Raw genomic sequence first — 23,230 nt, 5'->3', positions numbered from 1 at the left:
TTTGGAAGGGCTGGGATGGGTAAATCCAAACACCCTGGTTAAAGCACTGAGGAACTGTAGAAGTGGCTGATGGGTTCCTCCTGATCCAAGATGTTTAAAAGGCATATCTGAGATCTAGACTCATTTATCTCGCCATCATCCCAAAAATAGTGATGGAGCTTGATACATGTTCAGGAAAAGAAAGGGCAAACACCCCAAGTGATCTTTTAGAGATGACATTAAAATTTAAGGCAGTGAAATTAGGCTTTTTAGTGTTTGACTATTTCAGATCCCCATGTGTTAAATAGATTTGATCATCCTTTACCCATTGTGTTTGTTATTGGTTATTTATTGATTTTAGCAAACCTTGCTCAGGCTGCTTGTGTTGATGTGGTTGTTGGGATTCAGACACAGAAAGGCAGACCAGGGAAAGGGTCAGGGATGGGTTTTTCCTCCAGAGAGGGAATTTGTATTTATCTCCAAGTCAGAACAAGGGAAGTGTGTTCCAGGGTCAGACCTTCCAGGCTGTGCAGCACAAAATATCATCAAGTTCCTCTCATACAGCAAAGAGGAGGCCACCAAGCTGGTCAGAGGGCTGGAGCAGCTCTGCTGTGAGGAAAGGCTGAGGGAATTGGGATTGTTCAGCCTGGAGAAGAGAAGCTTCAGGGTGACCTAATTGTGACCTTCCAGTACCTGAAGGGAGCCCACAGGAAACATGGAGAGAAACTATTTACAAGGGCCTGGAGTGACAGGACAAGGTGCAATGGCTTCACACTGACACAGAGTAGGTTTATATTATCTATTAGAAAAAAATTCTTTGCCATGATGGTGGTGAGGCCCTGGCACAGGTTGCCCAGAGAAACTGTGGCTGCCCCATCCCTGGAAGTGTCCAAGGCCAGGTTGGACAGGGCTTGGAGCAACCTGGGATAGTGAAAGGTGTCCCTGCCCAAGGCAGGGGATGGAATGAGATGGGCTTTAAGGTCCCTTCCAACCCAAACCATTCCATGATTCTGTGATTGTGTGACCTAAGACACTGGCCTGGTCTCTGACCCCTTCTGCTTGTCTGCTGTAGATTTTATGGCACTGGGTCTTTTGTGCTGAAAACCTTAGGGTGTCATCTGTGGTCTGAGAGCTGGAGTTTCCAAGAGCTCTTCTGGAAAAAACATCTGCTATGAGTTGCCTGCAATGGCAAGGGCTCGACTTACAGCCTGTATTTTCTATGTTCCTGTTGAGATTTATAACTGTTACTATTCTGTAACTGAACTTGCTGGAAAAAAAGAGCCCTGTGCTCTGAAAGGTGTCCAGTGGGCATACTTTCTCCTGCTGAACACGCTTTTTTTCCCTTTACAGGTTCCATGTATGATGGTTTAGCTGATGGTTATGGCTACGGGACATCCCGGGGCAGCTACTACACCAAAACCCAAACAGGGAACAGCAGCTGGGGATACCCGGTAAGATACTCTTTGATCTGGGAACTGTGGCTTGCTCTGAGGTGCTGTACAGAAAGAACCCTCTCACAGTCTTGTAGGAAGGTCACAGAGCTTCAGAAACTTGCCTAAGAGAGATTATGCATCACTGTGTTCTCTTAGAAAGTGATTCAGTGCAACGGAGGAGGATGATTGAGGACCCTCCATCTATGTCTTATGTGCTTGGGGACTTCAGTGTGGACAAGATTTAGTTTGGTTTTGTGGATTAATATCAACATGAAAGGGTTTTGAAGCTGTCTGAAGGATCAGTGTTGGGTTCAGACTCTAAGTTCAGTTCAAGTTTGGAGCACATCCATTGCTCACCTGGAGCAGTTTCCACTTTTGTTTCTGTGCACCAAAATGTCCCTTTGAATAACATTAATGTGGTTGAGGGGTGATGACCGGGGGATCTGCATTAAAACTGTGGTGCTATTCCCAATCTCATGCTAGTGCAGACCCTTGCTAGATATTCTCTGTTCTTGGAAAAAAAAACATTGTCCAGTTCTCCTGCAGTGATTTCCAAAAAAATTGTTACAGATCGCCAGAAAAAGCAGAGGTGAGATAGTCCTTGTCTTTGTGCAGGACATCCTACAGGGTCCTGGTCCTGTCCTTGGTGACAGACTCTTGGTACACAAGGAATCACTCCAAACCACTCCACAGTCCACTGGCACAACTTGTGCTCATGTTCCACCTCAGACCTGTGTTCTGTTTTTTCCTTGCTTTTCATCAGCTCTGAAGTAGAAAGGAACAATTCAGCTCTGGGATTTGAATATGAGAAAAGGAAAGGGCTTCTTTCAACAACTCTGGGACTGCAAAGCAGCTCTGAGTCAACTATCAAAGGCTTGAACCAGGAAAGGTGCTTTTGTTGGCTTCAAGCACACAGACAGAGGGTTGCAGCTTTTCCTGGTAGTTGCTGGATCCTCTGCCTGTTCACAGCATCAGCATTCCTCAGCTTCAGAAGGATTCCTGTGTCATTCCCAATGGCCTTGGTGTAGCACACTTGCTTCAAGGCAGTGATGTCTCTTGCTGGGTTTGCATCATTAGGTTTGCTGCATGTTCATCAGGAAAACTGGGAGCACTGGAGTCTCTTTGAAATTTTTATTTACAGCTTGTCTGTTGTCTTGTTTCAGTGCCTTTTGCTGCACTGCTTAAATCCCAGGCAGAGGGGTTTCTGCCACCAAAAGGGTGACTATAGTGACTGTGACTGGAAAAGCAAGTCCAGAGGAGGCCACCAAGTTGACTAAGGGGATGGAGCAGCTCTGCTGTGAGGAAAGGCTGAGACAATTGGAACTGTTCATCCTGGAGAAGAGAAGGCCTTGGGGTGACCTAATAGTGGCCTTCCAGGACCTGAAGGGAGCCCACAGGAAACATGAAGAGAAACTATTTACAAGTGACTGGAGTGACAAGGGGGAATGGCTTCAAACTGCCAGAGGGCAGGGTCAGAGGGGATATTGGGGAGGAATTCTTCCCTGTGAGGGTGGGGAGGCCCTGGCACAGGCTGCCCAGAGAAGCTGTGGCTGCCCCATCCCTGGAAGTGTCCAAGGCCAGCTTGGACAGGGCTTGGAGCAACCTGGGCTAGTGGAAGGTGTCCCTGCCCATGGCAGGGGGTGGAACAAGATGAGCTTTACAGTCCCTTCCAACCCAAACCAGTCTGAGGTTCTGTGACGGGTCAGAGCAAAGGTCCATCCATTTAACTGTCCTCTCTCCATCCCTAAGACCCAGCAGAAGGGTCTGGGCATGGTAAACTCGCAGGGGTTTTGTGGCCACCAGAAATTTGCAGCTGAGGCACCTCCTGAGGCAGAAGTGGAGTCTCCGAGCCTCATAACTGAAATGGTTGTGATGTTTTGTTTCAGTGATATATTTCTGTTGTCTATTGTGATTCCTGAATGGAGTTTGTTATGCTTCATGTAAGCAAAAATGCTCTGTTTCAGCCATTTCAATAGTTTCTGGATGGATTTCTCGTTAAAGAGAGAAGAAGCTCAGCCCAGCTCTGCAACAGCCCTTCGAGCTCATGCTCATGTTCATGCTGGGAACATGGTACTGCAGTCAGTGTTGCTGGTGTGAGGATTATTGTTTAATTTTGTTCTTCCCAAATATTGTGACATCTGGACAAATTCTAGATAGGTAGAAGTGCCACTGGCTGCTGGGGATTTCAGCCAGCAATGGTGGTGTTCTGGTGAACAGCTTGGAAGGTGATGATGAAGATCGGGGCCTCCATTAGACACCAGAGTCCTGTGGACACAGAATTTCAGTCACTTGTGGTTCCCCATGGACTCTGGCTGTTTTCTGGCTGTTTTCTGACTCTTCTGCTGTTATTGATGAGAGAAGGTCTGCCTCCAAATTTAAGTGTCTTACAAGCCTTTTGTTTTAGAAAATTTTGGTAAAGGTCTTCAGGACCTGGGCTACTGTTCAGGACTGGGACTTGTGAAGGATTCACAGTAAAATCTGTCTTACCTAACTGTGTCTATCTGAAAATCAGCCATTTAGTCCTAACAAGTCGTCTGGCCTCCTCCCCTGGCCAACAAAGAGAGAAGTATGAGGAGGTGATTCATCTCCTGTATCTTGGAGATCTGTCAGGTCAGGATGAATCAGCCCCTCTGGATTCCTATCTCCTGCCACTGGGAGCTGGATGGGAGCAGTCACATAACAGGCTGCAGTTCGGGGCGATGAGTCTCAAGTGCCATTGGCACATTGGAAAATATAACCTCAAGCCTAAATCTGCTTAACAAGCTTAACAGACATCATACTCCCCAACCACACTGAGGAACCTCCTCCATTTTGCTTCTTTCCAGAAAGTACAAAAGGTTTATACACCTCCATCAGCAGCCTCCAGCTTGGGCTAACTTGAGCTTTGGTCTACAGACCTGTTTGAAGTCTGTGTAGGTTCTAGGCTTTCTAAAAAATGCTTCCTGTTTGCAATCCCCAGGTTGTAAGGCATGAAAACAAAGATAAAGTGAATCTATTTTTGAAGAATGAAATTGCTGGACTTCTTTCCAGCTGGACCTGGAGCTGCAAATGTGCCTCAGAAGTAGCAGAGTCTTTGAGGTGCAGAGGCAAATTCAGATACTTCAGGAAAATGACCTAGTTTTGTATTGAGGAAAATTGCTTACTCTTAATGTCCCTGGAGCTAAAAAGGTGTAGCAGGCAATCCATGTCCATGTTGTTGCTCCACAGCACCTGCAACTGAGACACTGCCCTTAAATTGCCTTAATCCAAGACATTGCCTTAGATGGTGAAGTTAAACGACAGGAGGTTTCCTGTCTCACCCACAGCTTTTAAAAGCTGTTATCCCTGGCTTCCTCCTTTTGTCTTGACTTGTGTCTTCCTGAAAATGCGTCTTCCTTTTTGCTTCTGTGTTTTCTTCCCAACCTTATGATACTGATGTTAAAATACTAGAGGAAAAGAAATTATAGATCTGGAGGAGGAGCTCTCTCTGGATCAGTCAACTTGGCACAGGCTGCTCAGGGCAGTGGCAGAGCAAAAACTGTGTGGATATGGCACTTGGGGATATGGTTTAGTGGTGACTGTGGCAGTGCTGGGGGAATGGTTCGACTTGATGAGCTTAGAGGGCTTTTCCAATTCTGTGGGAAAGCCATAGACTTAATATTTCTGTTCTAACACTGCTGACTAAAACCTTTGATTTACCCTTTATTAAAGATTACTTTCTGTTTATTCCTCTTGTGGAGTGCCTTGCTTGCAGCATTATTGTACCTGGCACTGCAGTGAGTAACTGCTCAAGTAGGTACTCAGTGTAGTAGTAGTAGTAGTAGTAGTAGTAGTAGTAGTAGTAGTAGGCAACACTGGAATCAGTGCCACTGCAGAAACAGGCACTTGGACAGCAGAGGTTTGCACTTGTCTGCAGCATTTCCTTGGCTCATGTGCCAGGGGCTGGCTCAGCCTTCAGGGATGTTCAATCTTCAGGGATGTTTGACCTTCAAGAAGGTTCCTTTGCAGAGGGACCATCCTGGGGTGCACTAATGGGTTAGGTGATGTTTCAATCCAGGTGCTGTCGAGCCCTGAAGACCCCTAGAGACATTTGTCACCCTACTGACAATGTGAGTTCTGAGTGGCCACCAGTTTCCAAAGCCACCCAGCAGGAGCTGTGTGTGCTGTGTCCTGATGTAAGGCCTGAGCGATGCCACAGGTCCCACAGGAGGTTCAGTGGTCACCACCACGATTTACACAGACAAACCTGAGGGAGGTTTAAGGAAGCTGAACTAGGGCACCCAGAGTGGTGCAATCACGGCAGGAGAAGTCCCAGCATGAGCTGCCCCCTTGACTCTGACACCTCAATACCACCCCTTCAATAGGGTCTGTTCAAGGAGTGGGCTCAAAGCCAAGGGCACAGCCTGGTGGTCCCTGAGTTGCAGCATGTGTGGTGCAGAACCCCAAACACCACAGAAGGCAGAGTGTGGTGTGCCATCAGCAAAGACCCTCTGAGTTCAACTGCCACCCTGCACTTGCCTGGGTCTGCTGGATTGGCAAGTCCATCCCTGAAAGAGAGTCAGGGGCACTCCCAAGTCCCATGTCTGTCCTGGCACAATCAAGATGAGGCAGTACCAGGACAAGGTGCAGAAACCCACACGGGCTCCCTGTGCTGCTGCTTCCATGAGAAGGAAACACACTGGTCTGATGTGGGTAAAAGTCCCCCCAGGACTGCCCCAAAAAGGGGGCAAATGAGCCCCTGGTGTGCTGGGTTGGAAATCTTGGATGTTGGGATGCTCTGCCTTCAACAGGGTGAGCAGACCCTGATCCCCACAGAGCTGACCTCAGCCTGGAGCTCTCACAGAATCACAGAACTGTTAAGGCTGGAAAAGACCTGCAAGATCACCGAGTCCAGCCTGTGCCCAATCCCGCCTTGCCACGCAGCCCAGAGCATTGAGTGCCACGTCTAGTCCTTCCTTGGACACCTCTAGGGATGGGGACTCCACCACTTCCCTTCCAATGCCTGACCACCCTTTCCAGGAAGATATCCCTCCTGATGTCCAACCTGACCCTCCCCTGGCACAACTTGAGGCCCTTTCCTCTCGTCCTGTCCCTTGTTTCCTGGGAGCAGAGACCGACCCCCCGGCTCCCCCCTCCTGTCAGGGGCTTGCAGAGCCAGAAGGTCCCCCCTGAGCCTCCTTTTCTCCAGGCTGAGCCCCCCCAGCTCCCTCAACTGCTCCTGGTGCTCCAGCCCCTTCCCCAGCTCCGTTCCCTTCTGTGGACATGCTCCAGCCCCTCAATGTCTTTCTTGTCATGAGGGGCTCAGATGTTACTTCAGTGAGTAATGTCTCTGAGAGCAGCCCTGCTCCCAGGCCAAGGAATATTTGTCAGGCCTAATGGTGCTCCAATTAAAGCAGTTAACTGAGCTGGATCTTGGCACAGAACAGGTGGGGGCCAGTGGCTACTGGTCCACCCGTGCTCACCACTGCTTCCCTCAGGCCCCACTGCTGGAGCCTCAGGCTCTGTCCTGCCCTGGCCCACCCAGCTGGGTCCCTGTAGCAATTATGTCAGTCATGGCACTAATGAAAAACTCACACTTTGGTGATCCCTCTGCTCTAGAGACTGAAAATTCTTAACCAAATGGCCTCTGTGGGAGAAGGTTGCACAGCTTTCTCTCCCAAGTGCTTTATCTGCGTGTGCATTGTCACTATGGGACAGAATCGCTTCCTGCTATCCCTGCCTGGCTTTGCTTCCATGGACAAACATCTCCCATTGTCGCTGGGAGCTTTGTTCCATTGGGATTTCAGGTACAAATGTGTCATTTCCTGTGATGACGCATTCAAGTTTAAAAGAACCCCAAAACAGAGTGGTTTGGGCAATCTTGTCAAAGAAAACCAAGATTTAGAGTCACTGCACTTTGTTGCTTGGTCAGATCCTGGTGTCCCTGTGAGGTTTTGCAAGAGGTTTCACACTTTGGAGTAGCAAGTTGGACATTGCCTTCCCTGGACAGAACAAACCGAACAACCAAGACCTAAATCTCAGCTGCATTACAAAAAAAAAACCAACAAATGAAAAATCATAGCGAAAGGCAGCACCCAGGAGAGGTGGGAAAGAGCATTTCAGAAACAGATAAACAATGTATTTGCTGGTTTTGCAATTTTTCTCCCTGCCATGGAGAGTGCAGGAGGCAGCAGCTGGAGCGTTTCGCAAGCAGCACCAAGAGTTTTCCCCACCCATCACTCAGGGTGGGACCTGTCATATTGCACCGCCTGTGCTTTGCCCTCCAGCCTGGGAGAAACCTGCTCCTGACGTGTTTATACGGAGCCCTTCACTTCTCCCTGTCTGCTGCTCTAGAAACAAACAAATTGCAAGGGGGAAAAGAAATGAGAGCCAGGTAATGAACTGATCGCGTCCTCAGATGCAGGAGGCAGAAACACCCATGGAAAGGCAGAGCTGGCACCAGAGCAGCGTTCCCGGGGCCGCTGCACCTTGCTCTGTGCTTCTGCTTCTCTGAAAAGCAGCGGGAGGGGAGGGACTTTTCCTGACAAGCAAAGGAGTTTATGGAAGAATAAGAGAGAAAAGGACTCACGACCGATGATTGGGACAGTGGCATTTTGACTTTCTGTTTAGAACCAGTTGTATTCCAGCTGAAATAAAAGGCTGAAGATGCTTATTCACCTGTTTTGTGAGACTGTTGGATATTCCAACTGTTGTTCCTGAAACATATTGCAGGCTGAGAACTGGTGATCCACAAATGCTTATTAATTTACAGGCAGGCCTGTGCTGCTGCCAGTGCAGGGAGGCACTTACTGCCTGGGCCTGGCAGGAGCACCAGTGCTCCCAGTGCTGCCTTTCCTCCTGTCCCTCCCTCCCTTGTTTTAATATGAATGAACATTTGCCAAGGCCTGGCCTCAAACAGTTCACAGTAGGGAGGAGAAGTTCAGGCTCAGATTCAGGATGTTGGGTTGCCTGGCTGCACATGAGTGTCCTCCTGAATCCTTGTGACAGTGTGAGGTGGAATGGCTGGAATCACAGAATCATGGGATGGTTTGGGTAGTGAGGACTGTAAAGCTCATCTCATCCCACCCCCTGCCATGGGCAGGGACACCTTCCACTAGCCCAGGTTTCTCCAAGCCCTGTCCAAGCTGGCCTTGGACACTTCCAGGGATGGGGCAGCCACAGCTCCTCTGGGCAACCTGTGCCAGGGCCTCCCCACCCTCACAGGGAAGAATTTCTTTGTAATATCTAATCTAAACCTACTCTACATCAGTGTGAAGCCATTCCCACTTGTCCTGTCACTCCAATTCCTGATAAACAGTCCTTCTCCAGCTTCCCTGGAGGCCCCTTCAGATCCTGGAAGGTGCTGTGAGGTCTCCACACAACCTTCTCCCTCTCCAGGCTGAACAGCCCCAGCTCTCCCAGCCTGTCTCCATAGGGGAGGTGCTCCAGTCCCTTTATCATCTTTGTGGCCTCCTCTGAACTTGCTCCAACAGTTCCAAGTCCTTATTTTGGGGACACCAGAACTGTAGGCAGTACTCCAGGTGGGGTCTCACCTTAGCAGAGTAGAGGGGGACGATCACCTCACTCACCTCCTGCCCACGCTGTGGGATGAGCCCAGGACACCATTGGCTTTCTAGGTTGCAAACTCACATTACCACAGGAATTGTGTGCTTGGAAGGAGAGACCTACCAAACTGCCCTGACTTATCACTTCCCATGGGGAGAAGTCTTGGTGACAGCCTGTGCCCTCCAAAACTGTTTCCAGATCTTGCAGTGCAGAGGAAATCACTGCTTTCTGTCCCCACCCCACTCTGAGGGACTTCCTCACCTTTTCCAGCATTTCTCCCCACTCCTGAAGGGCGGAGGTGTGGACCTGGCACACCAGGCAAACACCCACAAGCAGTGGGCAGATGCAATTCAGGCTATTAGGAAACCTCGGCAGCTTATGAGGTTTGAAGGCCAGAGATTGATTATTTCCTTTCACTAATGCTGCTCTTCACAGGGAAAGCTCCCCCTACACGCAGAATGGCATCAGCAAAAGCTGTGAGACGGTTGTCGGGTGGCTCCTTAAACCACAGACTGTGTAATAGGATCCCCTTCACCTTCAGAGATGTCATCTTTCCAGACAGGCACTGCCTCGCTCCTTCTTTGCCGTGCTTCCTATCTCAGGGATCGCTGCAGCCAGGGACGAGATCACAGCACTGGGAATTCCATTGCCTTTCCCACCATTGCTCCAGGGACAGTCTCTGACTTAGCTGGGTCAGCATCCAGAATGGGGAGAGAGGTTTTAGTCTGAGAAAGCTGCTCTGAAGGCACAGACACGGCCCTTTGCTGAGATCAAGAAGGGTTCAGCTCAGTCTCTGCAAGGGTTCATAGGGACTCTTTGGCAAACAGGTCTGAAATCCACTGAAGCTGGCAGGACACCCCTCATCGATTTGGAGGCCTTGGATCAGGCTCCGGCTGCAAAGAGGAATTCTAAGATACCAATTAGGTCCATGCCACTTGAAAGAGATTAAAATGGGCTCAGCCAAGCATCTGGTAGAATCAGCAATAAAAGTCATGCACTGACTTTGGTAATGAGCTTCACATCACACGGCAGCTATTTTCCCATGAGTTTGCAAAAGGCTTCCCCGCCCTTCCAGGACCTGCACTGACTTGCCACTCAGGGCTCCCTGTGTTGCAGAAAGGTGTCTTTCCAAACAGGCAGTGGCTTTGCTTCACCCATCCCAGGGCTGGCAAGGAAGAGAACAATTCAATCGGCCACTGAAAAACCCAGCAGGAAATCTAGAATTGATAATTCTGTACCAATAAACAGAGACACACTCACACCTTCCCTCACCCGCCCTGCCACAGTGTGAGGGCTCTGCAGAGCAAACAAAAGCCTTAGATAAACAGGTTCCTCTTCCAGGGTTGGCTGAATCAGTTTCAGCAGATGCCCAGGGGCTCCACAGCTCTGCCAAGCTTCTGACAGCCCTACAAAATAAACCCAGCTTAAACTGACTCATAAAGAAAACCAACAGGGCTCACGTCTAATGAGCTGGTGTCTGTCCTGCAGCAGCTGCCAGTGGCGAGCCCTGGGAGTGGGTTCCCTGCTCCATGGGCAGTAAAGTCCACCCTGCACCTTCCCACTGCAGCCCTGTCCCATCCCTCACTGTCCTAAGGGTTTATAAACATGGGAAAATGAATTAAAAATGAGGATGATGTCACTTTAGAAGGGCATACACAGTACATCATGACTTCATGAAAGGTCACTTTGCTGTTGCTGCATGTGCTGCATCCCAAGCAAAACTGGGATGGAGAGAACCTGTGTGCATGTCCATCCTGGACATTTCACAGAATCACAGAATAATGCTGAGTTGGAAGGGACCCATAAGGATCGAGTCCAACTCCTGGCCCTGCACAGAACCATCCCTAAGAGTCACATCATGTGTCTGTGAAGCATCCAAACCCTCCTGGAGCTCTGGCAGCCTTGGGGCTGTGCCCACTGCCCTGGGGAGCCTGGGCAGTGCCCAACCACCCTCTGGGGGAAGAACCTTTTCCTGAGACCCAGCCTAAACCTCCCCTGACACAACTCCAGACCATTCCCTGGGGTCCTGGCCCTGGTCCCCCCAGAGCAGAGCTCAGGGCCTGCCCCTCCTTTGCCCCTCCTGAGGAAGTTGTAACTGCAGTGAGGTCTCCCCTGTCTTCTCCAGGTGAACACACTAAGTGCCCTCAGCTGTCCTCATAGATTCCAGAGGACTTGCTCCACTGCCAGGGAGCCCCTGAGACCCATCACGTGTGCCTCATCCTTGCTCTTCTTATCACATCCATAATGTTCTCCCAAACCCGTGGCACCAAACCCGGACCCGTGGTGCTGCAGCACCAGCAGGGTTGTTTCTGTGCCCTCTGCAGTAAAGGCAAAGAGAATTTGCTCCCCTTTCCTCCCCTTCCAACAATTCAGCTGTTTAGATGCCCCCAGAAACAGCTGCCCAGCACATCACCAGCTGTTTGGGGATCGCCTGCAGAGAATTCCCATTTCACTGTCATGTGGTGTTTCTAGGTTAGGAAATACGAATTTTTTTTGCAGTGACATGAACTATTACACCAGGCACAGGCTTTTCACATCTCCATGGAAATAGTGAGGTGCCAGTGTTGACTTTTGTCTCCCAGTCAAAGAGACCCTTGGGTGGCCTTAGCAGAAAGAGGCACCTGAAGTACCACTGCTTAGAGTTAGATGGGAAAAAACCACTTTGACCCAACAAGGGACCACAGATGAGCTTTCCCCAGACAAACCAAAGGGGGATGGGGCAGGCAGTTTTATTCTTTAGTTCTTTTTATCCCTGTTTGCTGCATGTCTTGGAGAGCTGCTTCCCAGAGTGCAGAGGTGGTGCAGGGCACAAACTCAGTATCATGGGGCAAACAGCAATAAAATAGCTGTATTTATTTTCCCTTGTGGAGTACACAGCTTAGTGACTTGTCTCTCATTTGGATACAACCCTGTAAGCTTCTAGATGCCAGCACTGACATCCAGAAAGTTTAATATTGCAAAAGAATATTGAATTCATCCTTGGTGTGGCAAACGATGCAAATCTGAAGGAATTCTGGTGAAGTGGTGCAGTGATTTTGAACTGACAGCTGAACAGCTAAAGCCATTTTTTGTTTTGTTAATTGCAGATGATTTATTTTACCATCTTTTATCTTTTCTTTTTTATTTCCTGGCTTAGTCACCTCACTTTTTATTGCACATCCCGCATTGTTCCCAGAGCATCCCATTATGTGAGCTGATGCTCCACACCTTGTAACTCATAAGCAGATATTCATTGTCTCCACTTGTTTCTTGGCACAGTTTGATTCAAGAATCACTTCTTACTCATTTTTCACCCCCTTGACTCCCTTCCTAAGGAACAACTAGATGGGAGGGAAAGACAATAGCATTAGGAAATTAAAAATAAATGCAGGCACTGTTGGAAGGTGAGAAGGTGGCATCAATTGTGACGACAAGAGATGTGCTGTGAGCTCCTTAGACCGTGTGTGTCTTGGCAATAAGGCATTTTCTCTGTTGTCAGGGTCATATTTGAGCTTCCAGTTCTGCTTTAAAGCTCCTGGATGCCACATCCTGATCAGTAAGTGTCCCAAATCAGGTTAGTGTCCCAAATTTAAGTTATCTATTAGAAAGAGGTTCTTCTCTCAGAGGGTGGTTGGGCACTGAAACAGGCTCCCCAGGGCAGTGGGCACAGCATCTAGGCTGACAGAGCTCAAGATGATCCTCTCAGGAACATGGTGTGACTCTTGGGGATGGGCCTGTGCAGGGCTGAGGGTTGGACTCGTTGATCCTTGTGGGTCCCTTCCAACTCAGCGTGTCCTGGGATCCCGTGAAATATCGAGGCAGGGTTTGATACCTTTGCAAGGGCTGCAGGTGGGACAACCTCCCACAGATTTGGGGCCACAAAAACACCTCAGAGCCCCAGGGGGTTGGCAGCCGTCACGCCCGCACAGGAGCGGGCTTGGCCACACGGGTCTGCAGCTCCTTCCTAACAGCTTTGTGCCCTGTTTTGTCCTTGTCCAGCTGTACAACGGGACCCTGAAGCGGGACGTGGAGAACAGGCGCTACAGCTCCTACAGCCAGATGGAGGGCTGGGGCAACAAACACTACGGCAAGGCCGTGTGCAGCCCCCGGGCCGGCAGCGACTACTGCTTCGTGCAGAACATCAAGAGCAGCCGCAGCGAGCCCGACCTCTACTGCGAACCCCCCCGGGGCACCCTCAGGAAGAGCCAGGTCGGGGGCCGGGCAGAGCACAAGACGACCCTGAACCGCCAGAGCATCTACAGCAGCTGCAGCACCCAGCAAGGAACTACCAGGACAAGTAAAAAAATGCCAGCACGGGCCCTCTCTTGCCCCTCCAGCAACAAGCCCGACGTGGTCTATGCCCAGCCTATGATGAGCTGCAAGCAGGATGCGGTTTATGGGCAGGCTCAGTCCAGCTCCAAGTAAGTTTGCTGTGATCTGAGGGAGCGTGGACGTGCTGGGGAGGCCCGCCCATCAGAGCCGGTCACCTGAGCTGCTCCACAGCCACTGGAGATCTCTTCCCAGGGCACCCCGTGCTTGATCGCGTCCCGCAGCAAAGTGGGTCAGATGAGTCACGCTCTTGAAGGGTTTATTTCTCTTCCTGGGCTGTGGAGGGAAACCAATATGACTGAGAAACCAATATGACTGGCTGGGTGTAGATATCTCTGCTGTAGCTGTGTGGTGTTGGGCAAGATGATGCCTCAGTCTCTGTGGTGGCATTAACTGACAGCACCTTTGCAGGATGAGGGCGGGGAGGAGAAGAGCAGAAAGCCTGGTGTGCGGTCTGGGTGCCTCTCCTGGCTGTCAGGCTGCTTCAGTTTGGCAGAAAACATACCTGAAAAAAAAACAAAAAAAAAAAGTCTTTGAAGGAGTTGGTTCCTGAGGGTCTGACTCAGAGCAGAGCTGAGAACCTGCTGAGTGGTGGCATTTACCTCTTTTCTTTCCACCTTGCCTGTGCTTCATCTGCCCAAAAGGTCTGATTTGGGTTCCAGAAAAAAATTGAGTCCAAAATTGAAATAAATACCCTAATTGGAATAATTTGTCTAGTCAGGAAAGAGGAATCAGTGGAAGCTGTTAATTCCTTGCTGTCCAGAGCATCCAGTCCCATTTGGGTTAGGAAATACATAAGGGTGGAGGATGGTCCACCATATGTCAGCATCAGATACCTTCTTGTGGAAGCTGCCTACAGCAACAGGGCAGACAAATCACCCCAGGGAGCTCAGACACTCCCAAGAACGTAACTGGGCAATGCAGCAGAGCTCCCACTAAAACTCAGCCTTGTTTGGGTGATGTTACTGGGATGTTGGTTAAAAGCTGCCCCAATAGGCTGAGCTGCCTCCAGCTCTGCAGCAGCAACCATGTTCTGCTGCAGCCTTGGAACAGACTTGGTCTGCACAAGTCATGGTCTTGGAAGACTTGGAAGTCTTGGAAGACTGTGGTTTCCATGTTTTGAGCTGCAAAACACTGTTCTAATGGGCTAGAGGAGGGTCTGCAGCTTCCACAAGCATTTTCCAGGGGCTACTGCACTACTTCTGCTGCACCACCATCATACATGGCTTGCTCTGCACCCACCCAGAAGCTCTCACAACTCCCAGACAGATGTGACAGCTTGTCACACAAACCCTAGAAGCTCCCAAGCTCATTCCTGAGAATGAGCACACTGCAGCACAAGAGTGACACTATTTAAATGGGCTCATAGACTTTGTCATAACTCCCACCAAAGGCCAGAAACTGTTGAGCCATTGCCCCAAGGAATGATGTGGATACTGAGAAAACCCCCTCACAGTCAGCAGTTTGTGAGCCAAATCAGGCCCCTTTTCACATCTGAATGTTCCAGATTTCTCTGGCTAAGCCTCCCTGGTTTTGTATTGAGTAGGAGTGTGTCCCAGGGCATGTATGCCAAGAAACATCACTCACCCATTAGCATGTTATCATGAAACCTTGGCTACCCATGTGCTCAGTTACTTCTTGTTTAACACGTGCAAAATTAGCCCTGGCCAACCCAGACCACTGGTGGCCATGACTTGCTGCTGTCAGCAGCTTTGTAAATCCTCTGGAAGAGGAAACAGATGTTACGTTAGCTGGGAATAACTTGTTCTAGGGGATTTCTGACTAAAGAGCATAAAAGTGTAGTGGGAGGGATGGCAGAATGACTAAACGTGGCTGCAGCTGCCGCCTTCTGGGGAGAACACTGCTTTTGAGAGGTTAGTCCCAGGCAGGCTCTGACCAAGCCAAGCCCTGCTCTGCACAGTGCTCGTGGTTATGGGCTTGGTCATTGCTTTGAAAAGGTCACTTGAAGAATGATGGCATTTTCTGAGGAGGAGAAATGCTGTTGTGAGAGGAACCTTCTCCAGTGCTGGGTGCCCCTTGGTTAGGGAGTGGCTCCATTTATACACTTCTCCTGGCTTGGGGCATGGCCCATCTGGCAGAACTGGTTCTGATGTGGAAATGTCGGCTCCGAGTCGTAGGCTCAGCTGGGGCTGTGTCCCCTGAGTAAATCTGATCTGGCTGGGGCACACCCCCTGCTCCACCTGAGACTGCAGAGCTGGACTACTGCTGAGGGCAGCTCGTGCAAGGAATTCTGCTCAAAGGAGATGAGGTCGGCAGCAGTTGTCCTTAAAGCTTTGGAAGCATAGGAAGGAGTTTTCCTCTTTGGAAAAATTACTTGTTTGAAAGACTACTGGCCCCTAGAAAGTATCTGGCAGTCACTGTTAGCCTTGTTCTGCAGTGTGCTTTGGGTGGGTTAGGACCATGTCTGGGCTCTCCTTGCTGTGTGGGATTGTTGTGTTTGGAGGATTCTCCACTTGGAGATCTCAGTATTCATTTGGGTCACCTGATCTTCGAGTAGGGAGAGGTTTGCTTGTAGGTGTGCCATTATTAACCTGTGCATGCAGGACAGGGCTCAGCTGGGTCACAGCTGCTGCAGTGCCCAGTTTGGGGCTCTGTCCTTCTCTTCCAGTCGTTCTCCAGGTGGAGTTTGTGCCTTTGTAACAGGGATAATTTTGTGTTGGGTTTTTGTGCTGTAAATCTCCTGTGTGGGTGGATGTCTTGTCTGCAATTTTGCAAACCACCTGCATGAGCCAGGGAAGGGCTGGATGCTTTCCATGCTTTCCAAGGTGATCCATGTAGTGATTTCCATTGCTGTGAGAGTTATTGCAGTGGGGCCTGTGATCCACTGGGTCTGTTTGCCACACAAAATTCCTCTATAATTCAATGGCTGTGGACAGTGTCATTGCTGGTTCAAAAGTGGTGCTTCTAAGATGTCCTCTGCTATGGATCTGATCTCCTTGGATAGTGTGAGATGAAAAAGGGGTGACTGGGTGTTCTCAGGTAGTGAGAATGGTGTGGAGATATCAAAATACTGAGTGTGCAACAAGTATTTGACTGAGTGTCAAATACTGTACTGAACAGTCCCTCTGCATTTGGTCACAAAGTTATTTCATTTCTGGAACTATTCTTGATTGTGTGATTGCTGCTTTTTATTGAGCTGGCTTTGGCTGTGTGAGACGTGGAAGAGCTGTTTCTTTGATAACTATCTCTCAGAGAGTCCTCCCTCTTACAACAGCAACTCTGATGAAGGCACCTTTCCTCCAGCTCACTGATGAGTAGTTGAACACCTAAATGTTTTTCAGGAAAAGCCATTCTCTGATTCTCTGATAAACTAAACCATGACATAGTCTTTTACTCACCCCATAGCATTGGTTCTAGTGATGAAATCTGAATTTTGCACTGTTTGCCAGATCAGGAGGTTGAGCAGTAATGACTTGCTTGGAGAAAACTCCTCTTGAAGTCTATTCTCTTCCACTGGCCCTGTTGTTATGATCCCACCCCAGTGAGCAGGATGCTCCTTCTGATGCCCCTTCCTTTCTTTCATGAAGAATTTCTTCATGGAAAGGTTTGTTAAACATTGGCAGGGGCTGCCCAGGGAGGTGATGGAGTCCTCATCCCTGGAGGTGTCCAAGGAATGACTGAACGTGGCACTCAGTGCTCTGGGCTGGGTGACAAGGTGGGGATCGGGCACAGGGGGGACTTGATGGTCTTGGAGGTCTTTTCCACCCTAAATGATTCTGTGATTCCAGACATACTTCTCTGTAACCACTCAGAGACTTAAGCCTTTGGAAGCATTATGTCATATCTGGACCTACATTTCCAAGCTCAGTACATCTGTCCTGGGCTCAGATGCCCACAGGTTACTCTGGTGGCAGTTTTCCATGAACAGCACTCAGATGTTGCCAAAATACAGCCCTCTGGAGTGAGTTCAGGTACCTGATGGAGCTGGAGACAGTCTTCTTGGTGTCCAGGGCTCCCTCATCCCCCCAGAACCCTTCTCCTTTCTTGTGACATCCCTCAGATCTGGAAACTCTCAGCAACAGCAGCTGGTGAAGATCACCCATATTTGCTCACTTTAAATCACTTCCTCTGATGGGTGGTACTTGCAACATGCTCCAAGTGACAGGGTGTCACCCTGAGCTCGGCAGCTTTTAGCTAAATAACATCTTGCAATATTATTTATGTCATTTATGCCCAGTCAGGAAGAATGTTTCTACATCTCACTTGGCCATTAGGTACTGATAACGAGCAGAGGAATAAAGGAGGTGATGTTTAACGCCTCCTAGAAACTTTTGAGCCTTTGTCCTGCTTCAGCTGGAACCTGAGGTACAAAAAAACCCCTGTGTCTACCACCAGCTGACATTATGTTGGTTCTGTTTGTAGACGTGTTGCACTCTGTGCTTCAGGTGCCTCATGGGACTGACCAGCCCCGGGCCGGTTGGTCCTCTGGTTCCAGCACTTTAGGACATGCCTGTATCTGAGCTGAGGGGCCCTGGTGCCCTTGCAGAGATTCAGGCAGTGGCCAGGGAAGCTGAATTTGGAGCTCAGTCACTGAGTTACCCCCCTGACACACTGAGTGCCCTTGTTGACTCCAGGGGAACCCCAGGTGTCTGAGCTGGAGACGTTACTGAGAGAGCAGATTAATCCCAGCCCTGGTGGAGGATTCAGGGTGTTCTCGTCTGGGGAGACGACGAGGTGAGCTAGGGTGTCTGCAGACACTCCCCAGGTTAAGGGTTGCTGATACAGATCAGGAGCCATTAATGGACACCTACAATCCCACATGCACCTTTGGCCTCCTTTTAAGATGTGGATACATTTCCCTTTGGAGTTCTGTGTATGAGAGACACTAAAACACCTCATTAGAGATCATGTGAAAGCAAGTGACTCTCAAGGTACCTGGAAATATGTAATATCTTGTTGCTGCTCTGTTAAAGGTCTTGGATACCTTGGCTGCTGGACAAGACAGTAAAGGCTGGGGCGACCCTTTGGGTTTCCTTTGGGTTCATATTTGTCTGTGGTGACACCGATTTGGCCCCAGCTGAGCTGCATCAGCCTCTCTGCTCTGTGAGTGAAGTTCAGAGACAGTAACTGAGCTTCCCCTAACCATTCACTCCTTGGCTGAGCTCAGCCTCCCTGGAAATTCTGTAGACAGTGAAAACATACTGAGGTTCTTAAAATAGTCAGAAAAGGTACTGAGGGTGTTTTCTGATCTATCTCCAGTCTTTTGGGATAAATAAAGGCGATCAATATCAAAACATTAATTCTCCAGGGCTGTGCCACTTCATGAAGGCAGAACCGTGTACAACAAAAGGCACCTTCATTTTGGTTTGTTCTTATTTGGGACAAAATACCTCTAAAAATGACCATTTCACAGTCTGGCTCCTTGTGACATGAGCTTGTCTGAGCTGTGTGTTTGCATCCAGGTGCTGAGGAGCTGTTTGTGGTTCTGTCCTGGCAGGGTTCCCACCACTGCTCATGGGGAGGATCCCCCGTCAGCCAGCCCAGTGTCACTCTGTGCCCATCTCCTCTGGGGTCTCCCCATGCAGCAAAGCCTGAGGGGAAGCTCCAGCTGAGCTTTCAGCAGTGTCAAAACCTCAGTGCCATGTCCCAAAGATAGATGTGGCTGCTTGGCTTGGGGCCTGGCTGTCGGGCTTGCTCCAGTGCAGCTTTATTTTGAAAGGCTTGGACATGCTGAATACTCTGTTTTGAGCGTTTTCAGTCTGATGTTATTAATGAACAATGGAATTTGCTAAGAGTTTTCTGGCTTCCTCCTCTCCTGGGATCTGTAGCCCCAACAACCAGGATAGAGACTTAGATTTGATTAACACAACGTAAGGGAATTTGCCTTTCTGTGATACTGATCCTCTTCAGTATTTGTTTCCCTTCCATCCATCCCTGAGTGTGATCATCTTTTTTGTCTCCATTGAATAACTTCCATTTGCCTCCATTAAATCACTTCCTATTTTGATTGCTTTTTTCTTGTGGAAGAGGAACAGCCTTTGGAGCTCTTCCTACCAGGCACACTGGCCCAGGCTGGAAATGGCCACTTTTCAAGAGTTTGTCTCAGAGCAGGATGTTTTTCCCACAGTGTAGATCTGGTCAGGCATATCCCTGACTGGCTGATGAACAATCTCGTTTTAGCTGGGTTTTGCCAGGGTCATTACATTGCCAGCAAGGAGAAATCTCTGAGCCTGGCTGCTTACCCACTGGAGCTTCTCCTGCTGATGAGCCAGGAGGGAAAAAGGAACCTTCTCCACCTTTTCTCACACCTGAATCCCAAGTTTTTCCCTGCTGAAGAAGGGTTTGGCCCTCTTATGGAGTGGGTGGGAAGAAAATTGCCTTCCTGGAGTAGCTGAATCAAGTGGAGATCCTTGTTTCTCAGAAAAAGTGCATTTGATCTAAAAATTATAAAGGAAAAAAAAAATCATCATGATTTACATGGTCACTGACCTGATATTTTTACTAATCTGCCTCCCTCCCCACACTGCCAGCCCAGGTCCCAGTTCTCAAAGAAGTTCCTCTGGTGCAGGATCCATCAGTGTCTCAGCTCTATCGTGTCTCAGGAGCATGAAAAAAACTGAAGTGAAAATCCCAACATCCTGGGTCAAACCAAAGATTTCTGGGGCTCCTTAATTTCTAGTTTAAACTTTGTCTCTCCACTTTTGTGTTTCCTTGTTGCAAGTTTGAGGGAAGTTTCTTGGTGCCAAGTTTTCACGAAGATTCAAACTGATGAAAAGTCATATAATGAAGTGATGTTTTATTGTCAGTGTAGAAATAGAAGTGGAATGAGGTTCATCCAGCCTTAGACATTGAATGCTTAAGGTCCAATCCAAGGCTGTTGTCTATCATTCCTTCATTCCAAGAGAGGAAAAGATATCTCCAGAGGACAGGCCTTCCTGTCTTAGGAAAAATGGTTTTTGGAAGCACCTATTTCTCTCCATTGGCTCCACAGGTGCTTAAAAGAGTAACATACACTGTGTGCAACTTAATGCCAGTGAAGGTAGTGGAGAGGAGTCCTTCATGCTGCCTTCCCATGTCACAGCCTCATTGCTGGCTTTTGATATTTGGTATGAAATTTGCCATACAACTGTGGGTATTATTCACTGCTCTGTGCTGTGAGGAAGGGAACCTTTGGATTTTTAAGAATACAATTTTTTATCTCACTGTAAGCTGCTGAGGGTGCCCTTCCTAGACCTTTATTCCTAACATTTCTTTGGCACAGTCAAAATGACTCTACATCCCATGCCTAGGAGTGCTACTCTCTTGTAGTGATATTCAATACTTCAAATGTAATAGGCTCATCTGAAGAACTTATTCAGAATCACTATGTTTTGTTAGTCTGCTGGATTGTCTGAAGAGGATCAGCCACGTGTATCATCCCCCCTACACAGTCACTCACGGGTATGACACGGAGTAAAAATATATATAAATATATATAAATAAATGCGGCTCAAACAGGAACTGGTTTCCTGATTTCCAGGTAAAACTAACTCACCATCAGTCCTACACAGGGTCCCACACAGGGAATCACATCAGTCAGGCCCAGTTGGCCTAGCAAAGCCCTCACACTTTTGGATTTTGTCCACTGTTAATGAAGCATTTCCCATTTGTGCCCTGTCACTGCTGGCAGCAACAACCAGACAGGAGGTTGGGTTTTCACTCTTCTCAGTCCTGAACTTTCCGGGGCTGTTGTTGTGATGAAAATTAACTCAGACACTGCTGCAATGAGCACAGATCCTGCTGCAGCTGAGAGGAGAGGGCAACTTTTAATTAGATTAATTCCTATAACTGGAAACATAGACAAGCTTTGCAGTTCAGACCCTCTTCATCAGTCTGAAAGTTTGGACCCTTTTCCAATTTTGTGTGGTTAAAACATCAGAGATGATGCTAAATAAGTACAAGCCAAAAAGAGCAGGACCTTCATATTTCTAAACAAGTGGACAAACATTCCAGTATTTATATTTCTCCCAAGGTTCCAGTCCTGCCCCAAGCCAGTGGTATCATATCCTTCCTCTGGAGTCTCTAGGCACATTCTTTACCTAATGGGGAATGGGGACAGTGGTCAACTTTTATGGAGAGCATGGAGATCACCTAAGTGAACATACCTTGGGAGCAGGATGTCTCAATGCTGTTATTAGTATTTAATAAACTCAATATTTGTCCACCCCATCACTCCAGACGTGCCTGTTGCCTTTTCCTAAGGGATCTGCCCAGGCCTCCTGAGACCATCAGCTGCTCTCACATTTTTGCTTCCACCACATCTCACATCAAAGGATCACACACTGTGGGAAAATCATCTGCCTACGTTGCATTGTCCTAATAACCTGGAGGATGGTTTCACTCTTGTCCACTCATTCTTTTACTGAGGAACAGTGAAGACTGGTTCTCTGTTCATTAAACCTTCCACCTGAGACATGATTAGACATCTAGCACCGCAAGTGAGCTTTCATTTTCTGTCTCCTTTGCTTCTGGATAGACTGGATCTGTAATTTATTAGCCTCAGTGCCCTCCACTGTGTATTTTCCACTTTTTACCATTTCTTTTTTTGAGACAGAGAAATTCTCTAGGGGAGCACTGTGTGTGCTTTATGTGGGAATGTGATAATATTTTACATTTTATCATTGATTCCTTCCCAATAATTTAAAGTACTGCTGTAGCTCTTCTAGCTGAGCACTCAACCAGTGCCATGTTTCTCTTTAACACAGAATCTGTGGTGATGAGATAGATGCCGGGACAATGACCATCCAGAAAGCCATACAGCTCCTGTGCTCCTCTGATGACAAATACCAGGCCATGGGTGCTTACTACCTCCAGCACACCTGCTTCCAGGATGAGTCTGCCAAGCAAGAGGTGAGCAAACCCCTTCTGAGCTCTGCTGGCATGCGGGGTATGACAGCACAAGAGATGGATGGAACTGGTTTTTCCCAGTACCAAGGATCCCTAATTTTCATGAATTACAGAATCTGAGATGGAAGGGACACACAGGGAGCCTTATACCCCACTAGTCATGCTCAGGAATTAATTAGGTGGGTTTTTTTCAACTTTTCAACTATTAGTGGCCACTTTCTGACAACAGCAGTTAGTCAGGATTTTAACACAGAGGACTGTGTTCACCTTATCACCATAAGCTGCTGTGGCACAGGTTGATGGGGTCTGGCAAGATGGAAGCAGCCATCCAGTGTCCTCTTCTGGGTGCAATTGCTCCCAGTTCCACATAAATCTTTCACTGTCTCAGAGCTGCAGTGTCAGGGGCAGACAAAGTTGCCCCAAGGCCCACTGTGACTTTCAGTGGGCATTCCCAGTGACTCTGCAGCCATTTCCCAGCCTTTTTCAGCCACCTGAGCCAATGGATTAATTGGGGATTGTGTACAAAGATTTTGCACATCCAGAGTGGTGGCTGCCCCATCCCTGGAAGTGTCCAAGGCCAGGTTGGACGGGGCTTGGAGCAACCTGAGATAGTGGAAGGTGTCCCTGCCCATGGCAGGGAGTGAAATGAGATGAGCTTTAAGGTCCCTTCCAACCCAAACCATTCCATCATTCTATGATATTTGATCAAACAGATGCCCTTCTTACAGCACAGGTTATTTTTCTTATGCTCTTGCTCTTCAACTACTTTGCCAAAATCCATTAAGGGAGGCAGCCTGAAGGATGGATCTGCTGCAGCAAGACCGCTACCAAAATTTATCCCCACGCCGGTGTGTTTGCAGTCATGCAAACACAGCTTGATCAAAATGCCAACCCTACAGAGGTGGCTTTCCAGTTCCTGGCCCAACAGTGGAGCTGGATATGCTGGCATATGTGGGGCTGTGCTGGCATATGTGGGGCTGTGCTGGCATACGTGGGGCTGTGCCCCTCTGCCTTTGCTGTGTCTGAATCAAGCGCAGGTCCCCCAGCCCACCTTAACAGGGCTAATTGTGGGGGTGACCACACCCTTCATTTACCATTGAAAACACTTTCTGAGCACTGGCCTGTCTGGTGGCTTCCCA

At 48.7% G+C, this 23,230-nt stretch overlaps 1 protein-coding gene across 1 annotated transcript in view; it reads left to right on the top strand.

Moving 5' to 3' along the window:
• The window catches only part of PKP1 (plakophilin 1), a 46,976-nt gene that overhangs the window by 6,760 nt on the left and 16,986 nt on the right, over positions 1-23,230 (top strand). The window contains exons 2-4 of the mRNA XM_027728854.2: positions 1,330-1,430; positions 12,915-13,336; positions 21,950-22,094. Coding sequence (XP_027584655.2) covers positions 1,330-1,430; positions 12,915-13,336; positions 21,950-22,094 — 668 coding nt within the window. The remainder of the gene's footprint in view (positions 1-1,329; positions 1,431-12,914; positions 13,337-21,949; positions 22,095-23,230) is intronic.

This window comes from Pipra filicauda, unplaced genomic scaffold (assembly GCF_003945595.2).
Source record: "Pipra filicauda isolate LSUMZ 115617 unplaced genomic scaffold, ASM394559v2 scaffold172_size1731463_pilon, whole genome shotgun sequence".
Lineage (NCBI taxonomy): Eukaryota > Metazoa > Chordata > Aves > Passeriformes > Pipridae > Pipra > Pipra filicauda.
The sequence above is the reverse complement of the archived record's forward strand: the minus strand, read 5'-3'. Positions and strand labels throughout refer to the sequence as shown.